The sequence below is a fragment of the Blennius ocellaris genome (assembly GCF_963422515.1).
Source record: "Blennius ocellaris genome assembly, chromosome: 11".
Lineage (NCBI taxonomy): Eukaryota > Metazoa > Chordata > Actinopteri > Blenniiformes > Blenniidae > Blennius > Blennius ocellaris.
In genome coordinates, this window is record NC_137660.1 from 27200163 (window position 1) to 27220162 (window position 20000).

General features: G+C 46.6%; 1 protein-coding gene across 3 annotated transcripts in view; it reads right to left on the reverse strand.

The window, feature by feature from the left end:
• mob2a (MOB kinase activator 2a) overlaps window positions 1-20000 on the reverse strand; it is a 57181-nt gene that overhangs the window by 24714 nt on the left and 12467 nt on the right. Inside the window, exon 1 of one of the 3 annotated variants that reach the window (XM_080505014.1) lies at window positions 5847-6051. The exons of 1 other annotated variant lie outside the window; for it this stretch is intronic. In XM_080505014.1, coding sequence (XP_080361140.1) covers window positions 5847-5884 — 38 coding nt within the window. In that variant the 5' untranslated portion in view covers window positions 5885-6051. Of the gene's footprint in view, window positions 1-2969; window positions 3745-5846; window positions 6052-20000 lie in introns of those variants that run through there. One more of the 3 variants, XM_080505013.1, reaches the window with a different exon arrangement.

Genomic DNA, 20000 nt, shown 5'->3' on the forward strand with positions numbered 1-20000 from the left:
GATTCTGAAGCCTTTAAACGTGCCTGAGAGACAGAAGCTCAATGAAGATCTGACCCAAGAGTCGACCCCGAATGCAGCAGTGGTCTCGGGACCGCTGGCGGACGTCCTGGAAAATCGATCTCGTGAGTGTGTGTGTGTGTGGTATGCATGCGTATGTGTGGAAATGAGTTCACACGTGACGATGCACATCCCCAGAGAGAACGCTTAATGGCATCACAAGGCTGAAAGTCCATCTGAAAGGCACTGTGCAAATATTTTTTTTTCCCAAGAGGCCACATGATAAACCAAGTCTGAGCAGATCTGTAGTAAAACCTGCTGTGTGAACACCCCCCCCAAGAAAAACGTTTATTTAATGGTCTTGACAAGCGACTTGTGTTTAGTCGGGTAAATATAATTCAATCTTCATTATAAAGAGCCCTTCTGTGTCAAAATCCCTGGAAAAACTGGACATTTTGCATCAATTTCACACTTGTTTTTCTTAAAATTTGAGTGAAGCTCAGAAGTACAACGTATATCCAATGGGGGAAAAAAACAAAGTAAAAGAGTTGTATTGCATGTATAATGGATTTATCATTGTGTTTTTGACCTGCTGTGGGCTAATTAAGAATAAGCAAAGCAATAAATATGATTCATATTGTAAAGGAGACCTTATTTAATGCAATGAAATACTGCACTTTGCTCATGTAACTAACAATACCAGTATTCCTGTGCACCAGCAATGACAAGTGACAGTTTTTTTTTTCTGGGGCTGCCACCAGTTGTACTTGGAAATACTTCAATGAATTAAATGGCGAAGTACCAAACTGAAGTTCAATGGATGTTTAACTGTAGCCCAAATCTGATCAAAGAACATATTCTACAGTCTCAATTGTCAATAAAACCGGCAAAACAAGCTATTTTACGCTTTCCTTTTCCCATAAAGGCACTGAAAGGCCATTTATTGTGAGAAGAATATGTTTGGTCTCTTTAAATCCCGAGCAGGTTGATAAATATGTCAACAAAGACACGAGTAAAACAAAGGGACACGACGTGGGACATTTATTCAGCCCACAACCATCGAGTTCATTCAAGGTCATAAACTAAGAAAGCCGTGGGGGGGGGGGACATTCTTTTGCAAATTCGATTCAACACTATTGAATTGAAAATCCACTTTGGTTCCGTTTCTGCTTCCAGGCAAGTTAACCTGAAAGACATTTCCAAAGAGCTCAAACTACTGCTGTCAACAGAAGCTACATTAATACGCAAGTCAACGACTAATGATGGTCATTTAAAGATGGTCACTTTTTTTTAACATTTATTTAACCAGGTTAAAATCCCATTGAGATTTAACCTGGCCAATTATACCAACGTACTTTCTTGAAAGACGCTTGGATAATCAACGTAAACCTCCGGGACTCTGGCTGCAGTCCATCTGTCCTCAGACTCACCTCTGTGGAAAAGCACAAAACCGAGCCCCCAAAAGAAATTAAAACTGACCGTACTGCGACGGTACACTACTCGGCCGTCCCGTCCCAAAACAGGATGACGGACGCCGGCGTTGGCCCGCGTCCCGACGCTCTGCTGGCAGAACTTTGTGTTCCAACACAATGCTGCTGTTGAAAGCTTGAACCGCCAGAGATCGGGAGACGGAGGGCGGGGACCGAGCCGGGGTCAACGAGGACCCGTTCAGATGGGTGTGCCTCCTCCCTCCCCACCCCAACAAAAAAAACACACATCAATTAAGGCGCGCGACATGAACCGCCGTGCAATCTGACTGGCTGACGCAGCCGCCGAGGGAAGGGGAAGGCTAAAAATAGACCTGACGGCCCATTTCGGCTTAATGAGCCCGTGAGACATCGGCGCACTGGTCCAGGTCCAGGTCCAGGTCCCGCCCCGGCCCCTGATTGCGGCTGGAGGGGTAGGGTAGGGCAGGGTAGAGTAGGGTGGGGTGGGGTGGGGGTGAATAAACACAAGTACTTCTGGCACAAGTCACAAGGCTTCTGTGTGTTGCAAGCGAGAGTTTTAGCACATGTGGAGCCGCGCGGATTTACGCGCCGCGCGCACACAAACGGCAAGGCTGTTCATCGCGCTAAGAGCAGCGGGCGCGAGTGTAAACAAGGTCTCGAATCCCGGCGAGGCCTAATCCAATCCAGCTGTGCTCGGGCTACAACCCCCCCCCCCCTCCCCCCCTCCCTCCCTCGCCATCAAAACGCTCCTCCCGGGACCGAAAAGTTATATTTAGAGTCTTTTACAGCACTTTAAAGTCACGCTCTGACTGGATGAAGCCCACAGGCCACAAGAAGAGGCGGACCGGATCCTCGAACCCCCAAATCATCTCGAGGCCTTTTCTCCCGGGCAGAATAAATGGCTAACTGTGGGGACGGAGGACGAGGCTCCGCCAGGCCCGATGGAAAAGTCAATGTTTGAAGAGAGTCGGTTAAATCTGATGCTCTTGCAAACAGCAAAAAACAAAACCAAAAAAAAACTAACTGAAAAGACAGAGAGAGACAATTTCTAAGAGAACATAGTGTCCAATCAAAAGGGGCACATAGGAGGGAGGGTGAAGGGAAAAGTTGAGCAAGCTTGACCCGTTAACTGCCATTTGGCCGCGATCCAATTCCCTGCAAACGGGTCCTGAACAAGCATCAAAACAAACCCTGGAACCAGCTATATCACATGCTGCTCCTCCTCCTCCTCGGACACCTATAGGAGGCTGGCCGAGCGCCATCGCCATCCCTGTGTCCGCAGCTTCCTTCCTCCCTCCCTCCTCCTCCCCCTCTCTCCATTCAAGACTGTGCATCTCGACTACAGCAGAATCTCTGCCTGCTACAGCGGCGCTGTCCTCAAATGTCTCCCGCGAGCCGCGGCACAATAACAAGAGAGCGAGCGAGATGAAAGTCCGAATGCACAAAGTCGCGGGAAGTCGACGAGTCACGGCACGTCAACAAGAAAGACTGTAGGGGGGGGAGAGGGAGAGACGGAGGGACTACCTATAGAAGAAGCAGTCGCAGCACACCAGAACCCCCATTCGGCAGGCGATGGAAGCAAGAGCCCAGGTGACGATGCTCCGGACCCCCCGCCGCACCTCCCGTCCTCCTCCTCCCTCGCTCCTTCTGGGCTACAGGTGCACCCGGGCGAAAGCTGCTCCCGGCTGCAGCATAGCAGGGATCGGGCGTCCGCTCCGACAGCCGTCCGCTACGTCCAACGCCGGCGTTGAGGAATCATTCACAAAAAAACCCCAGACACACTTCTCTGGACGCGCTTCTCTCTCTCCCTCTCCCTCTCTCTCTCGCCCGTCCAACTACTGCAACTCGGCTGCCTCACTTTCACACTCTTGCTCCCTCTCTCTCTCTCCCTCTCTCTCTATACCTACCTCCCTTCCCTCCCTCGCTCGCTCTCCCCTCGCTCGCTCACTCTCTCACTCGCTGGCTCCCACTTGAAAGGCGGGAAGATTAGCTTGGCAAACAAGAGTCCCATAAACAAACTGCTGACTGCTGGGCAGTACAGAGTGGACTGCAGGGGAGAGAGACAGCAAGGGACATGGAGAGAGGGAGCGAGAGAGAGAGAGAGGGGGGAGAGAGAGAGAGAGAGGGAGGGAGAGAGAGAGAGAGGAGGAGGAAGCAATCCCTGAGAGACGGCAATCTAAACCATCTGTATACATCCGAAACAAGGACTTAAACATCCTTATCTCCACCCATCACTCAGACCAAACACGCTCCGTTTGCTCAATCTGAGTCTCCAGACTAAATCCCGGAAAGTTATTTGGCGTCGCGAGACGACGACCCCCCCCCCCCCCCCCCGACCCCCCTTCCCCCTATATTAAAGCGCTGCAGGTGATGCGCAGCCTTTCAGGCGGACGCTACGATTGTCAATCCTCGTATACAATACCTGCAACCCTTCGGTCACTCAAATGATGCAGCGCTTCGGCGAGGGAGGGGCGGGAGCGGAGGCAAGCCCCCAGGACGGGAGCCAATCGCTGCAGAGCGCTCGGCCTGCCGCCTGGGCAAATGAGGTGAAGGGCGACGTGAGCGACGGGCCTCGGTCCGCGTCTTTCTCATCAAACGAGAGCCAATCACTTCCCTTTTTTTTTTTGCTCGTTGCCGTTCACCTCTTCGCAGATCAAAACACGGCGAAACGAGGAAGGAACCGCAGTGGGGGGGGGGGTGGGGGGGGACGCGTTCAATGTCAAACGGGCTGAACTCCACTCAGCTGTTCAGCGACAACAAACCACTGCAGCCTGCCAGGAATAAAAGACGGGAGATAACAGGAGCCGAGGCGACAGGCCCCCCTTCAGAGGTTATGTAACAACTGCAAAGGGGACAATTTCTCCCCCCCCCCTCTCCCTCCCTCCCTCCCCCCCTCGCTGCTGACTCATCAGAGCAGCACTGAAATGAGTGATGGTTATTAAAAAAATGAACCTGAACGGCTGGAAACCCTGCAGGACGAGACACAAGCTGAACTCGACTTCTATTGTTTTGTTTTTGCAGCAGCCCAACAAAGCTTCTTCTACATGCACTGACGTCATTCCCTCCAGCATCACCCCCCCTCCACCCCCCCACCCCCAGCAGACCGTCACCAGCAGCTCCAGCAAACAGGCCCCCCCCCTGCTTTCACTGTGTAATTACCTCATCCCTCACCTGCACACACACACACACACACATGCGATACAGAGGCGGGTCGTTACACACCCGGTTTCCTCAGTGGGAACAAGAAGGCAGGAAGAGGGTGTTCGCGGCGATAACGCCGTTCTTGCACTTTCAACGCAGTCTTTGTGTCGCAGTACCTGTGAATCAGGATGTAGGGTTTTTTTTTTTTTATCGTTGGGGTTTTTTTTTTTTCGTGTGCCGTGAGCCACGTGCTCTGCAACAAGGCGAAACGGGAAAAGAGAGAGCAGAGCGTCGGAGGACAAGTGGAAGAAGCCATTAAATCAAACTGTCACTTTCCACAATATAACGTAATTTATTCCAAACTTCCCCCCCCCCCGAATCCCGCGAGTCTTATCGCGAACATCCAGACACCGGAGGGGGGCTATAAAAGCAAGACATCCGCAAGAAACAAGGTTGAATCGGACCAAAAAAAAACCAAACAAAGAAGCTTTTTTCGTTCTTTTTTTTTTTAAATTCACATGAACTTGTGACACGATGTGGGTGAGGAAAAAGAGACGAGCAGCAAGGACTGGGAAAGTCCAGACTCCTGATCAGGTTTTTAAATAAAAAAAACTAAATAAAACACAGGGAACATGAATGGCGGTCGCAAGAAAGTGAATAAAGATGCTGAGCACATATCGAGTTGCAAAGCCATGAAAACTCAAGATGGAAAATTAAAAACAGGCACACAAAAAAATTTAAAAGTCAGTAAAAAGGAGACAAAAGTTTAAATTCTGGCCATTTTTTTTTTCCTGAAGGGAAAATAGAAGGGAGGGGGGGGGGGGGGGGGGGACAAAAGAAAGAGCCCAATCCATAAAAAAAGCAAGACAGACTGGTTTCTCTGCATCCAGCCACACACTGGATTACATGTGGGTGCAACAGTGGAGGAAAACCAGACATGATATCATCGAGCATGACAAAGAATTCAACTTGGATTTCGAGAGAAATCTATATAAAGTTGAGTTTTCCCCCCCACACACACACACAAACACACACAAAGACATAAAAACGGAGGAAAATGACATTTACTCTTAATTTATATATTTTTTTTAAAGTAGATTATTATTCTATAGTGCAATAAAAGAAAGCTCTAAAGCAGACAGAGTGATTAACGAGGCAGGGAGGTGAGGAGGTTGCAGTCCTCCACACGGACACGCTGTACCAAGTTGCATTGCGCACACACACATTTATTTTGTAGATTTTTACGCACACTCTTCTTACCTATTCAACGTATAGGAGCCGTTCCTTTTAAAGCGCATCCTGGACGAGAGGAATCGGATGATGAAATCCAGAATTGACGGCGTTTTTTTGTTTTAATCCGGAGGGCTGCGGACCGAATCGGATGCAGAAACAATACGGAGTTGCTCCTTTCTTTCTTTCTTTCTTTTTTTTTGCAAACAGCCAATCTTTGGAACCGATCCCCCCCCCCCCCACCACCACCACCACCACCCCACCCTCCTCCTTCACCCTCCTCCTCCTCCTGGGACTCGTCTCCTCGGGGCAGGATAAACGAGTCTCCCCAATTCAAACGCAACGCAAAACGGCTGCAGGACTCTCGTGTGCGCGCGTAAGTTGGTAGGAACCAGGTGATGATCGGCTGGATCTCACTCGGCTTTGTCCACAGACCCGGTGACGCAACCTCCGCGCGTTTCCCCCCGGTTTTTTTTTTTTTTTTTTCAAACCTCCTCTTCTTCCTTTTTTCTTGTATTTCAATCCGGAAAGAAAGAAAGAAAACACCTGAAACTTAACCCGTTTCATTCATCGTGTCCGCATTTTTTTGTTCTCCGATCGTCGCCCAGAAGAGAGAAAGAGACAAAAAAAAAAAAGAAAAAAAAAGGAAAGTGCTGAGCTGCGGTCCCTTTATGGAGAAGAAGCCGGCGGTGCGCGCAGCTTCCTGCTCCGCTCCTCATGTTTCAATCCCGTTTCCTATCTGATGAGCTAAATATATATATATACATATATATACATACACTATTCCTCCATAAGCGCCAACACTAACCAGACTCACTGCTCTTGTCAACGCCTGAAGGGTGAGACAGATTTGAGGCTAAGAATAGAGCTGAGGAGCCATTAATGCCATTTAAATCCAAAGTGGCCCTCAAGTGCGCGCGCACACACAATACGCACGCAAAATACTCTTAAAAGAAATAAAAACTTGAAAGAGAAAGGAGGGGGGGGGGGGGGGACAGTTTTGTACTGCAGATTAAAATAAAGAAATATATTGGACTGAACACTTGTAGTACCGCTTATGGACACTAGTTGATTTAAAACTCAGCAAATATTGTTGTCAGACTGTTTGCGCATGCGCTGTAGCAGCGTCTCCCGGGAGTTTGCTTCACAGAGAAGGAGACGGAGCATTTTCGAAAAGTCGCGTCTCCGTCATAATAAATACGAACCCCCTCCCAAAAAAAAAAAAAAAAAGTCTGGGAATGTCACCTGAAATAAAGGACCGACATGACAAATGTTTTAAAAGTTTAAATCAAGTCTCTGCTATGGAAGTAAAACTGTGCCATCAGATTCTGAATTCGAATTTCTAACTCTGAATTTTTTTACCATCGAAATCAGACTTTGAATTTGAAAAGCTGTCTAAAACATCTAAAAATATTCAGTGTGTAAAAATTCAATGTGTCTAAAAATTCATCTGCAAAAAAAAATTCGGCTGCAAAAAAATTCGGCTGCAAAAAAAAATTCGGCTGTAAAAAAAATTCGGCTGCAAAAAAAATTCGGCTGCAAAAAAAATTCGGCTGCAAAACAGCCAGAATATCTGTGCCATCAGGACGATGCAATCGATACCTGTCTCATTCACCCAACATCCAATCAAGGGAAGCTTTGTTGGTCACGTGACACGTGCAACACTGGGCAGGAGCCCAGGGTTTTCAATCAGCCATGGAGGCCAGCGGGAGTGACGGCGCTTCGGTGAGTATTTGTTATTTATGTAAATCACACATTGCAAATCACCAGAAGTTATGAAGCAACATATGTGGTGAACTTTTAATGATGTGTGAAAATGTTTTCAAAGAAATTACATTTACTGTATGCAATGTTTTACATGCAGAAAATAGTTAAATCGTCTCCTGTTTTATTTTTTTTTTAATGTCCATTGAATACTCTAATCTGCACAGTGCTTGTTCTGGCAAAAACATTTTTTAACAAACATAACGTGAGCTGCCCCCCCCCACCCCACCCCACCCCACCCAGCGAAAATCAGTGAAAATAGTCAAGTGGTTTGTGCTGCGTTGGTCCTGGTTTGTGCTGACTAAAAGTATCGTTTGTGCAGTTTTACTTTGTAAGATATAATAAAATGATTATGAACAAAAATGGTGTCAATCTGCATTGGTGGTGGGTTGTACTGCCTTTGTTTTTAAGATATTAAATAAATCATTTTAGGAAATACAAAACCTGAACAAAAAATGATATCTTAAAGGCATATTGAATGAGCATATCTGAATTTATGTTTGCTGATGGAAATGTTTTATTTAGTTGTTAGGTCTTGATAATGTATGTATACACCACAGTGTCATCTTTTCTGCTAATCAAACTATGTCACTTCAATTAAAGTCCAGTAATATTCAGTTGTTTAAAACTATCTTTGAAGTTCTAGTTTCTAGATAAATGATCAGTTATTATCATGCTATTTTTTCAATGCAGGTTCTTCTTCAGCGGATCACATGGCCTCAAGACGACAGTGATGATGAGGACGATTGCTCAATTCAAGCAAAATGCCACATGTGGAGCTATGTAGGACAGTTCATAGCCAATGGTAGGGTTAAGGCCTCCTCATGCTACCAATGTCTGAGTGTGCGCAGAGTACACGTGATCATAATCTATTTTACTCTACTCTATAGCAGCTGCAAGTTAATTAAATGACCTGGTGAAGTTCTGGACTGGATGGGAGGTTCTGCCACAAAGTCTCACCATCCACATCATCAGTGGCAAACACCCCACGGCCTCCACCTGCTCTGAGACCTTGTGCTTCCCAGGACATTATACGGACTACAACTCTTTTAAAAATTGCATGCATTGCCACTTGCCATACGGGATTTGGTCTTGTGTGAGTTACTGTATGGGGCCTGTATTTAGGTAAAGTGAAAAGTTCATGTTTCCAAGCCTAAATTACATGTTTGAGAGCTCTGGATGTCTGGATAAGTTTTTCATTTATACAATCCACATTTAAGAAATGAGAATGGTTGAATTTCTTGTTTGTCCAAAGTAAGTAGTGTTGATGTTTGTTAATTGTTCAAATAAATTTGACTGCATAGATCCCACTTCCAAGACTTGACTGAATTGTTGCATTTGTTGAACAGCAACCCACCGATTCTCTGAACCATGCACTGTGAGATTCCTTGCCCTTCTTACTCTAGTTTGACATATGCAATGTTCCAAGTATTCAACTTATAAAGTGGACACTGATTTTATTTCCATATTACACAATTGAAAGTCTTTGTTACATTGTTACAACACTCAAGCTACAACATACAAAACTCAGAGCTGATTCTCTGATTGATTCCTTCAGACATGAAGGAATTGCTCACAAAATTGAACAGCAGCAATGTAAATGTCACTGCCAAAGCACTGGAGCAGCTCTTGGGTGAACTGCAGCTCTTAAAGCTGCCATTTGTCCATCAGTCAGTGGGCATCCTGTGTGTGGAACAACCATGCTGGAGTGGTCATCATAAGGAAGTCCACTGTTTTCCCAGTCAATGTCAGGAATATCCAGGCCCTACAGATGGAGACAATTTTAATTGAAATATGTAATAAAGTAACATGAAACAAGAAGTATACAAAAATGTTTCATTCTGCATACTAATAACTCCATGCTTTGAAAACAATATTATCCAAAACATTACTGAAGACGTTACCGAAGAGCCACATGCCTCCGGAGCGCGGGTTCCCTCCCCCTGCAATAGTGTTTCTAGCACCACCGTCAATGACCTGGTTATGTTTGTTAAAAAATGTTTTTGCCAGAACAAGCACTGCGCAGATTAGAGTATTCAATGGACATTAAAAAAAAAATAAAACAGGAGACGATTTAACTATTTTCTGCATGTAAAACATTGCATACAGTAAATGTAATTTCTTTGAAAACATTTTCACACATCATTAAAAGTTCACCACATATGTTGCTTCATAACTTCTGGTGATTTGCAATGTGTGATTTACAGACATAAATGGCAAATACTCACCGAAGCGTCACTCCCGCTGGCCTCCATGGCTGATTGAAAATCCTGGCCTCCTGCCCAGTGTTGCACGTGTCACGTGACCAACAAAGCTTCCCTTGATTGGATGTTGGGTGAATGAGACAGGTATCGATTGCATCGTCCTGATGGCACAGATATTCTGGCTGTTTTGCAGCCGAATTTTTTTTGCAGCCGAATTTTTTTTGCAGCCGAATTTTTTTTACAGCCGAATTTTTATTTGCAGCCGAATTTTTTTTGCAGCCGAATTTTTTTTTGCAGATGAATTTTTAGACACATTGAATTTTTACACACTGAATATTTTTTGATGTTTTAGACAGCTTTTCAAATTCAAAGTCTGATTTCGATGGTAAAAAAATTCAGAGTTAGAAATTCGAATTCAGAATCTGATGGCACAGTTTTACTTCCATACTCTGCCTTGAAAGTAGGGCGTAAGGAGTTGAAAGGGTTTCCCCGTCCACGTCAATGTCAAAAGTAAGTGAAGATGTGGAAAAGCTTTAAAAAGATGAAGGTTTTAAAAAAAAGTTGAATTGTTTAAATTGGTTGGAGTTTTAAAGAGGTATAGGCTGAAGAATTCAAAAACTCTTCTCCATGCGTTTATATTGGGGCAAAACATTTTTTTAAATATTTTAAATATTTTGAAAAGTCTAAATATAAAATTTACAACATGGCAAGAAAATCAAAAAAAAAAAAAAAAAAATTCACATTTTGATACTTGAATAGTTCAAGTTGGTTAGACTTCAGGAACCAAAGCGAAAAAAATGCAAATGCTCAGAATCAGCATTCCCGAAAACAAATGTCTATAAAAAAAATTTCCACCGAGGAAATTATTGACATCGTTTCTGCGTTTTCATTTCAGAAAATGTTTTTTTTTTTTTATTGTTTACACACATCAACACCTGGGAAACGAACAGACGACGACGGACTGAATCTCACCAATTCTAAAATGTGCAGACCCGATGGGTCCGATCAGGTAAAAGTGACTTTGCCCAGACGGAGGCGACGCTTTCAACATGTGACCTTTTGTCGCATGCGTCCGGCCACCTGCCCTCGAAAGGTCGCAAGGTGGCCGCCGCCTCATGCTGGGTCACCTCCACCGTCGCCCGAGGCGTCCGTGTGTTCACTCACAACAGCGCGAGGCCGGGCCAAAGCTCTTGTTTTGTCAAGTTTGGATGTGGCGATTAACGAACGTTCAGGTTGGCGGAAAGGAAACCGTGTTGGTATTTTAACATTTTTTACAGGCTCTTACTTTAAAATACCACGACAATGATCCCAACAGAACATTGAGCCTTGATCTCTGTATTTACTGTGAAATATGTGTTACATCTGTTTAAATCTTTCTTTCTCCAGTGTTTTTCTACTGCTTTGGTCTGGGACCAACTAAACTGAGGATCAACTAAACTGAAGAGAGAGAAAAAAAAATCACGAATTCTGAGAGACGCGCCAAAAATTAAACGCCCCATTAATTTTTGCAGCGCTAAGATATTGAGGGATTAAAGCAATAAACAGGGAATAGAGATGAGTTAAGGTTCAAAGCATTTAGGAGGAGTTGTTTTTTTTTTTTGGTTCATGACATCACGGGAGTGTGACTGACTCCGCCCCTTTAAAAAAGAAAAATGGTTTCATGGCTCTCAGCTCATTTATTACAGTAAGAGCAGCCTGGCACTAAAAGTGCTGATCAATCCTGCTGCTGCTTCTCTGCAGAGTTACAAAACGGAGGAGTTATGAGGAGGAGGAGGAGGAGGAAGAAAAAAAAAAGCTATTAGAGAAGACAGGAGATGCATACAAGACTGAGGCTTGGAGTTAAAAAAAAAGAAAAAGTACAGCCGACTATAGGGGCACCGTTGACTTTTATTGATGCAGCCTAACCCCCCCCCCCCCTCCCCTTCTTCACACTTCATCTATACCCCCTTCCTCCGCTCAGTCACTGCCTGTATCTTAACTGCCCCCTGATTTTATTGCCCCTCTCCGCTGCCCCTCCATTAAGCTAATTTCTCGCCTCGGGCCTCTTTTCCATTTTCCCAAACCCTCCCTCAGACCTCTTCTTCTCCACCTCCTCCTCCTCCTCCTCCTCCCTCCATCCGGCCAACTTCTTCCCACATTCTTTATTCACAGATTGTACACGACTTTAATGCCCCCCCCCCCCCCCCACCTCCTCCCCCTTGCATACTGATGACCATCAACCATGCTCATTAGAGGAAAAGGTCTTTTCTGTTTCGTCCACAGACGAAGCTGGACACTCGCCACCGAAGGCGTTTCTACGAATAAGACGCCAACAAAGCTTCACGGAAGCTTCCAGAACACACTCGTCACTGGCGGTGGTGCCCCCATCCACCCCCCCCTCTCCTCTCAGCTTTCCAGGAATACATAACACAGAGCTGGACCACGACACACACACACACACACCAAAATGGAAACACACACACACACACACACACACACATTTAAAGACTCACTGCATCGACTGTATAAGAGGAAAGGCCAACGCGACTGGAAATGTCAAGCTCTACACACACACACACACGCTTTTATTTTCTCTCCCCCCCGACACACCCTGCTGCAATGGCCCAAAATAAAAAAAACAGAAGAAGAAAGATGAGCTTCATGAAACCACTGGCATGTTGTGGACATTCTGCAAGTGAACGTACAGAAGGCGGCGCTGCCAGGAACCAAGCGCACACTGTTTCTCCCCGCCGCCGCTCACACCCACGGGGTTCACGTCTAAATACGTTTCTCCACGCAAACAAACACGACGGAGCCCAGCGAGAGGTACATGTGAGCCAAAGACCTGCGGTATGAAAGGGCCTGTATATATATATATTTATATATTTATATATACGGCCCGGCAGGGCGACGCCAGCGGGCAGCCGGACAGTCTGTGTCCATCTGGGGACGTACAAATGGCGAGAGGACACGCCGGCACTATGCCACTTTCACAGTCCGCTCCTGCAGAGCTGCAAATGTAGAACCCCCAAAGCGTTTCGATAAGGAAAAGTGTGAAATGACAGAGATGTTGACTTATGTCTCGGGGTTTCTTTTTTTCTGGAACGCCAGCATTATTATTATCTTTCGGCGTCCAGACAGAGTCTGGTTCCCCCGTTGAAATTCCACCTGACTGGAGGGGGAAATGAAATGCAACCCTGCCCTTCACGTTTATCACTTCAAGCATTTGGAGAATGTCGAGCTCAGGAGGCCACTTGGAAAAGACAAGAACAAAAAAAAAAACCAAAAAACTGTTATTCTTATATTATAAATCATATTGCCTAGAAAGAATACATTCATTACAGCGAGAGAGGAAACGGTGTGAAGAAGCTGTATAGGAGCCATTCATGGCAGGTTATTTAATTTAATTGAAATATTTTTTTTGCCGTTGCATCATTTGGACACTTGGTGGCGGTAATTAGACACCTTGCTTCCAGTATTTTCAGGGCAAAGGTCAAAGCAAGAGGCAGACGCTTCCTCCTCGTCTTGTCTTTTGGGGTTTTTTTGGTCCCCGCCGGGTCGAAGACCTCTTTTGGAAAAAAAAACCCCGTCTTACTTTCTAAACTGCAAGTCGACTGAATGAAAGGTGCGTTTTAGGTTCTGCATCACTTCACTTCACAAGAAACAACGTCCTCCAAATCAAGTTCTCGGTCTGTGCTTGAATAAAATCAAATCTGAATCCTAGCGATTATTAGAAGGAGCCATCGTGAGCAGGAGTGTGTTTTTAAAAAAACCCCAACCTGAATGGTGAAGGTGTGAAGTGTGAAATACCCACTTCAACTCTTGATACGGACACGAGGACGGTGGGTCTACGACGCCCCCTGCTGACGAAAACAGAACAACAACAACAACATCTTTGACTTTGAAAGGAGGAAAAAAACAAGGCCTCGGTTCTTCCGTCGTATCAGAAAAGCTTCTGGCATTTTTTTCTATTTCCTCTACGAGAAAAAAAAAGATAAAACGCTCAAAAAGGAGATTCTTCAATGAAGGAAACCGTTACGACTCGGTGGGTGACGTTACGTCACGGAGGCCGGGACTAAAAAGCGGAGCCTCCAACTATTGATCGGACTGGTACTGCTGGTTTAATGTGGTAGTCATGTGACACCGGACTGGAAAAGAAGCCCAGTGCATGCTGGGAAAGGCCTCCGAGCCAGGATTATGCAACCGGATCTGATTTCATGCCCACTGGATCTCTCCCTCCTTGTTCTTCCTCTTATTATCTCCACCCCCCCCCCCTACCAGACCCGGCCAACTCGTTTGACCTGCTTCAAAAAAAAAATGTAAAAATCAATATGATTGACCCGAACAAAGTTGCACAACTGCGGATGAGCGATGGTTCCTGATCCTGCAGCACGTGCCTCTCCACTGGACGGTCATGTAACCTGTGGACGTGCTGCCCTCTTGTGGAAGAAACACACAAATGCAGCCAATTTGTGTGAATTGTATAGAGCAGACGTTGTGTTGCTCTTGACGGCTGAATTGGAATGAAAACTTCTCGTGGTGATGAGATGGACTTGAGGAGAAAATAAATAAATAAATAAATAAATAAAAGCCTTGTGAACTGGTCAAACGGCAAACGGTTTAGAGGGTTTACACGCATAGGTACACCGTGGTCATTTTTTATTTTGCCATTGTCCAGATGTTGTTATACTTCGTGCTGCGTCACACTCCTCTGTAGCTCGTATTCCTGCAAACGTGTGGCGCAAACAGCAAGGCTCCGATTGCACGAACGCGTTTCAAGCGAGAGCGCCTCGTTTTTAAAGAAAGGCTGTGAAAGCGACGTGATTTGCATAAACCGCAGCCTGACTTTTCACTCAAAACGTGCAGCAACCGATGAGGCCGTATTTGGGTTGAAAAAAAAACTACATTTCAAAGAACGTGACTAAGCAGTTCCACAACCAGCAGGCTCAATCTCGTTGTTTTGTTTGAGCGCGAGGCTCCGTGTGGAAGATCCAACATTAATGTATTCAAATCTTACAGATTTGCGGATGCGAGAAGCTGCAAGTGAAAAAGCCTTCGCCGAGCAGATGGAGCCTCTGGAGCTGAGCTCCGGGGCTAATGCCGGAACGGGCCCTCGCCTCAGGTAGCTTAAACCCCGACGCTTTGGAAACGGCTCGTTGCTCTCAATCGCACTCGGAGGCGCTAAAACTGAAGGGTTATGTAACGGCGACCGGGAAGGCGCGCGCGCGTGCGTGTGTGTGTGTGTAGATGTAAGTCCAGGTTTTAGCTGCCGGATCCAGAGAGACGACCCCAGTGAGGCAGCGTCAATGAAATGACCATGGAATAAGTAATACAGCGAGGTCAGTCGCTCTCAGCAACACTGAGAAGGATTAATGTTGCTTAAGTTTCTCAGTGAAATTGAGCAAAATTTAAAAAAAAAAAAAAAAATCTGTTCATTTCCCTCATTGTTTTAGCACATGGATGTTTTTCGTTTCTCTTTGGTGCCATTTGAGTCACACGAAACCGAAAGGTGGAAACGAATGTGGTTCAATGCGGCCGAGCCGGCAAGCCCGCCGCCACTTCCTGTGCTCGTCGCGTCTCCATATTTCTAGTCAAGTTCGCCGGCGAGGTCCTCCTCCTCCTCCTCCTCCTCCTCCTCCTCCTCCTCCTCCTCCTCCTCCTCCCGGACACCGAACAATGGGGAGGAAAAAAAAAAAAAGGGGAGCTGGTGACGGACGGAGCACGAAAAAAATCAAACAAACGTGACGGCGTGCGTAAACACGTGTGGGCGAGGGCGACGCCGCCTGTTCAAACAAGCAGCACGCAGGCACGGCACAGAGAGCGGGAAACTGAACCCAGCTCGCAAAAAAATAACATTTAAAGGTTTAAAAATGCTGACTGCAAAAAAAACCCAAAAACAACAACAAATAAAACATACACACAGCAGGATGCAGTTTGTCCACTTCTAAAAATGGCCGCCGCCTCGTCAAGGTGACCCGGGTCATGAGAAGCATCTCGTCTGCGGGGGCTTGCAGCTCCGCCTTCTGCTCGCCGGCCCTTGAGCAACGCATGAAGCCACCGGAGCGAACCGAACCCCTGACCTACTGTTCCTCCAGCAGAGGAAACGGATGTGGGAATATGTCTCTCTCCCTCTCTCTCACACACACACACACACACACACACACACACACACACACACACACACACACACACACACACACACAACACACACACACACACACACACACACACACACACACACACACACACACACACACACACACACACACACACACACACACACACACAACACACATCACGAAGCAAACTGACACATCACCCCAAAGGTTGAGCAGAGGAATACAGAGCGTCTATCCAGAGTTTTGACACTTATAGCCTTAGATAGAACCTTTTTTTTTTTTTTTATTTAAAAAAAAAAAAAATCCGATTTGTCGCTCTTGATCATGATCAAACACTTTGATGTCCTCAAACACTTTGATGTCCTGGAGGGTAAAAACTGAACGGGAGCTTGATGAGAACTTCCATCTGGCTCGGTTTAAGATTCACACTTTGGCAATATTTTTTTACAAAATTGCAAGTTGCAATGATTTGGGTCATTTTGTTTGTTTTGTTTTTTTACAAACAAATATCACGTGGAGACTGAATTTCTGCAAAACCACGTGTCGGTGAGACATTACAGGTTCCCGCATTTACACAGCAACATTTTGAAAAACGTCGGTTTACCGAGAACCAACACAAACGCTGGGAGCGATGGAGTTGGTGTGTCGGGCCACTAGCGGGTGCCGTTGGTCGCTTTTTGTAATGAACCTCATTAAAGAAGAAAGAAAATTATTTTTGAATATGTAAATAAAAATGCATCATATTTAGGTTTTGTCGAATTCGTGCTATTATTAAACTTGTGAGGTCACAGTGACCTTGACAATCTAACCAGTCCCTCTTTATGAGCGGGAGGAAGTTTAAAAACCACCCGAATCTGTCGAGACACTTTTTTACAGCAATGTGACGGAAGCGCAGACAAACCGAACAGATAATATCTGAACCGTCTCCATCGTAGAGCCATAAAGATGCTTATATATCACAAGACTGCCGGGGAACGGCCACAAACACGATATCTAGTGTCAAAGGAGAGTTACAGATTTGGTTCTTTATTCCAAAAGTCTGTTTTCTTATCAAACAAGAAGTCAAAATGAGAACCTCCCAATAATAAATGAATTCACTAACACACAAGTCATTGCCGTCACAGTGCAGGTTAGCACGAAGTGCAGGGAGACGATATATATATCGTCTCTATATATAAGGGAGAAGATGCATAAAGATACGAGAGGTCGGGAGTCGGCGGCTTCTCCCTCCGTCGCTCCGTATGTAGGCTAATCTCTTCCATCTCACCTCCCCGAGCCGGCTGCCTCACTTAGCCTCGTTTAACCAGCTAACGGCCGGCCATAAATCAGCGGAACACTCCCCTCGCCTCTAATCTGTTGGGAGCCTGATGTACGACCCGGGCGGCTGCGGAACCCGGCATGTAGAAAGTCACACAGGGAGGCGGGACTTAAGACGGCAGAGCACAAAAACGAGTTAAAAAACTGGAGATAAAGACCAAAATGAGGACGGTAATAGAACTGAATATTTGCGTTTCGTCAGGTTAAATTGTAAAAAAAAATGTACATGAGCTTGACCCGATTTGCTTTCCTTAAATAAACACCGGTAAATGTAAAGATCTCAGCCTCTGTCGCTTTCAGAATTTGAGTTTAAGTGGTAGTTTCACCGTACAAACGTAAGGCCCCGCCCACAAGAGGTGCAGATAAATCTCGTAGGACTCACAGAATCGTTTCCCGTCCAGTTTACATGCAGACGAGGCGTCAAAACTCGAGTGTCAGTTGCAAAGCTCATTAAATAAATCTTAACTGAAAGTACTTAATTTGTCTTTTCCTCATTTATTTTCAGACGGTGTATTTTTACAGTCCTTTAAAGTGGCGATAAGTCGATATATCCTGATATCGATTTGAGTTGGGCTTCTTCCCCGTTTCGCTTCAGGTTGTGGGATTAAAAACCGTTGCAAAGCACACACACACACACACACACACACACACACACGGGAGGCAGCTTGTACCTTAGCTCCTTGTGCTAACACCCTGTTGGCTCAGCGGGGGCATTTATCTCAAGCCGCCCGGCTCAGAGACCACCGGTGATTAACGGGGCTTCTGGGAAAAGGTCACGTTTTACTGGGAAACACAGCAAGAGGAGAAAAGACCAACGCGACGACGCCGCGGAGAATAAACCGCAACTGTGTCGTGACGATGTACAGTCGGTGTGTGTGTGTGTGTGTGTGTGTGTGTGTGTGTGTGTGTGTGTGTGTGTGTGTGTGTGTGTGTGTGTGTGTGTGTGTGTGTGAGTGTGTGTGTGTGTGTGTGTGTGTGTGTGTGTGTGTGTGTGTGTGTGTGTGTGTGTGTGTGTGTGTGTGTGTGTGTGTGTGTGAGAGAGAGAGAGAGAGAGAGAGAGAAGGTGCACAGCGTGGATCCTCCCCACCAGTGGCGGAGCGTTATCTGCGGACATGCTTCCTCCAGAGGATATCAGAGGCCTTCCAGGGGGACAGATACTTGCGTTGTGTCCAAACCCCCCCACTAAACCCCCCCCCCCCCCCGACGGAAATCATACGACCCCACACACACACACCGAGCAGCTCCCTTTCCCCGTCTCTCGCTTTTATATTTGTTCCCCTACAAAACACTTCCCTCCTCCTCAACATCTCTCTCTCTCTCTCTCTCTTTTTTTTGAGGGGGGGGGGGGGGGGGTTGGGGGGGGGGTTAAGAAATGGAGCACCTCGGGCTGGGAACACCGTCACGGCTTCACGTGTTCTGCAAATAACAAGCTGGTCTGAGCTGCACACACGTTTAAATTCAAGCCTGAAACGGATCCTGAGCAGCATTTAAAAAAAAAAAAGGGGGGGGGGGGGGGGGACACACACACACACTCAACTGGGTGGAACTGGAGGTTTTTGTTTCTGAACACATCCGAGCAACGCTTCCTCCCCTCCCCTCTATCTCCAGTCCACAGGCTGTCCGATCGGGAGACGTACCGACCATACGATCTGATGGGAGCCATACGGCGGGGGCCGTCACAAACACATATGAAACATATGGCCGCTGGTGCCGCCCCCCCCCCCCCCCCCCCCCCCCGTCAGCCATTAAGCCCGCTCCGTCACCGCCTCCCTCTAATCTCGCCGACTGCCTCTGCGCCGTTTCATTCATCGCCTCCTCAACGTGCACGTACGTGCACGCGGAGAATTTCGCGTGTTGGAAGGTAACGGGGGGGGGCGTCGTCGCTTCGCCTCGTCGTTACCAAAGTGGTCCAATTACTTATTACACAACGCCGCGCCCTGCGAACACGCCACCGCCGTGAGAAACGCCTGCAAAACCGGTTTGAGGCCTCGGCGTGCGTTTGCAAGATCAGGCGAAGAACACGAGAGTTGACAGGTTCGGTGCAGATCTGATCTGATCTGATCTGATCTGGAGGAAACTCTTGAGAAAATGAAGAGAAAACAGCCACAATGGCCGTTTTCCTTCTCGAGCTGCAGAACTACATTCCTGCGTCCGTCTCGCGGCGTCATGCATCTGGACGTTTCTTCATCGTGACGCTTTGCAAGGTGTTTCGTCGTCGCATTTCTAGAGATCTGACGGACGGCTTCTTTTGACGATCGTCTGCGACAGTCGCCGGGAACGTCGGCGTCGCTCGTGAAGAGGTTAAAGGCGGAACGCCGTCACGTCGGTCCGGTTCGTACACGACTTGCACCGACCTTCACAGAGCCGAACAGCTCATTGCTTTGAAACTTCTGCGTTTTGTTCCGACGCGAAAAGGAAACCCGTGAAGCTCAAGCCTGTATTATACGGCTGATAGATATTCTTTTATACCGTCACCCTTTCAGATACGACGTGTTCGTCTGTGTACCAGTGGGTTTGTGGTCTCACACATGATTTCACACAAACGACGCATTAACGCGTGAAACATTGGCGTGTGGACGGCGGCCTGGGACGGAATTCATTGGCGAAGCAAAGGATGAGTCGGGACAATGGAGGCCATCGGGATGCGACGGCACCGATGACATCACCGTCTACTTCCTGGCCGCTGTTGCCAAAGAAGGAAGCTCTCAATAGAGTGAAGGTCAAGAGTGGCGCTCAAAGTGGGACAGCTTCATCATGTTCTGTACGGGGGGGTGGGGGGTCATATCAGTGTACCACCCCTT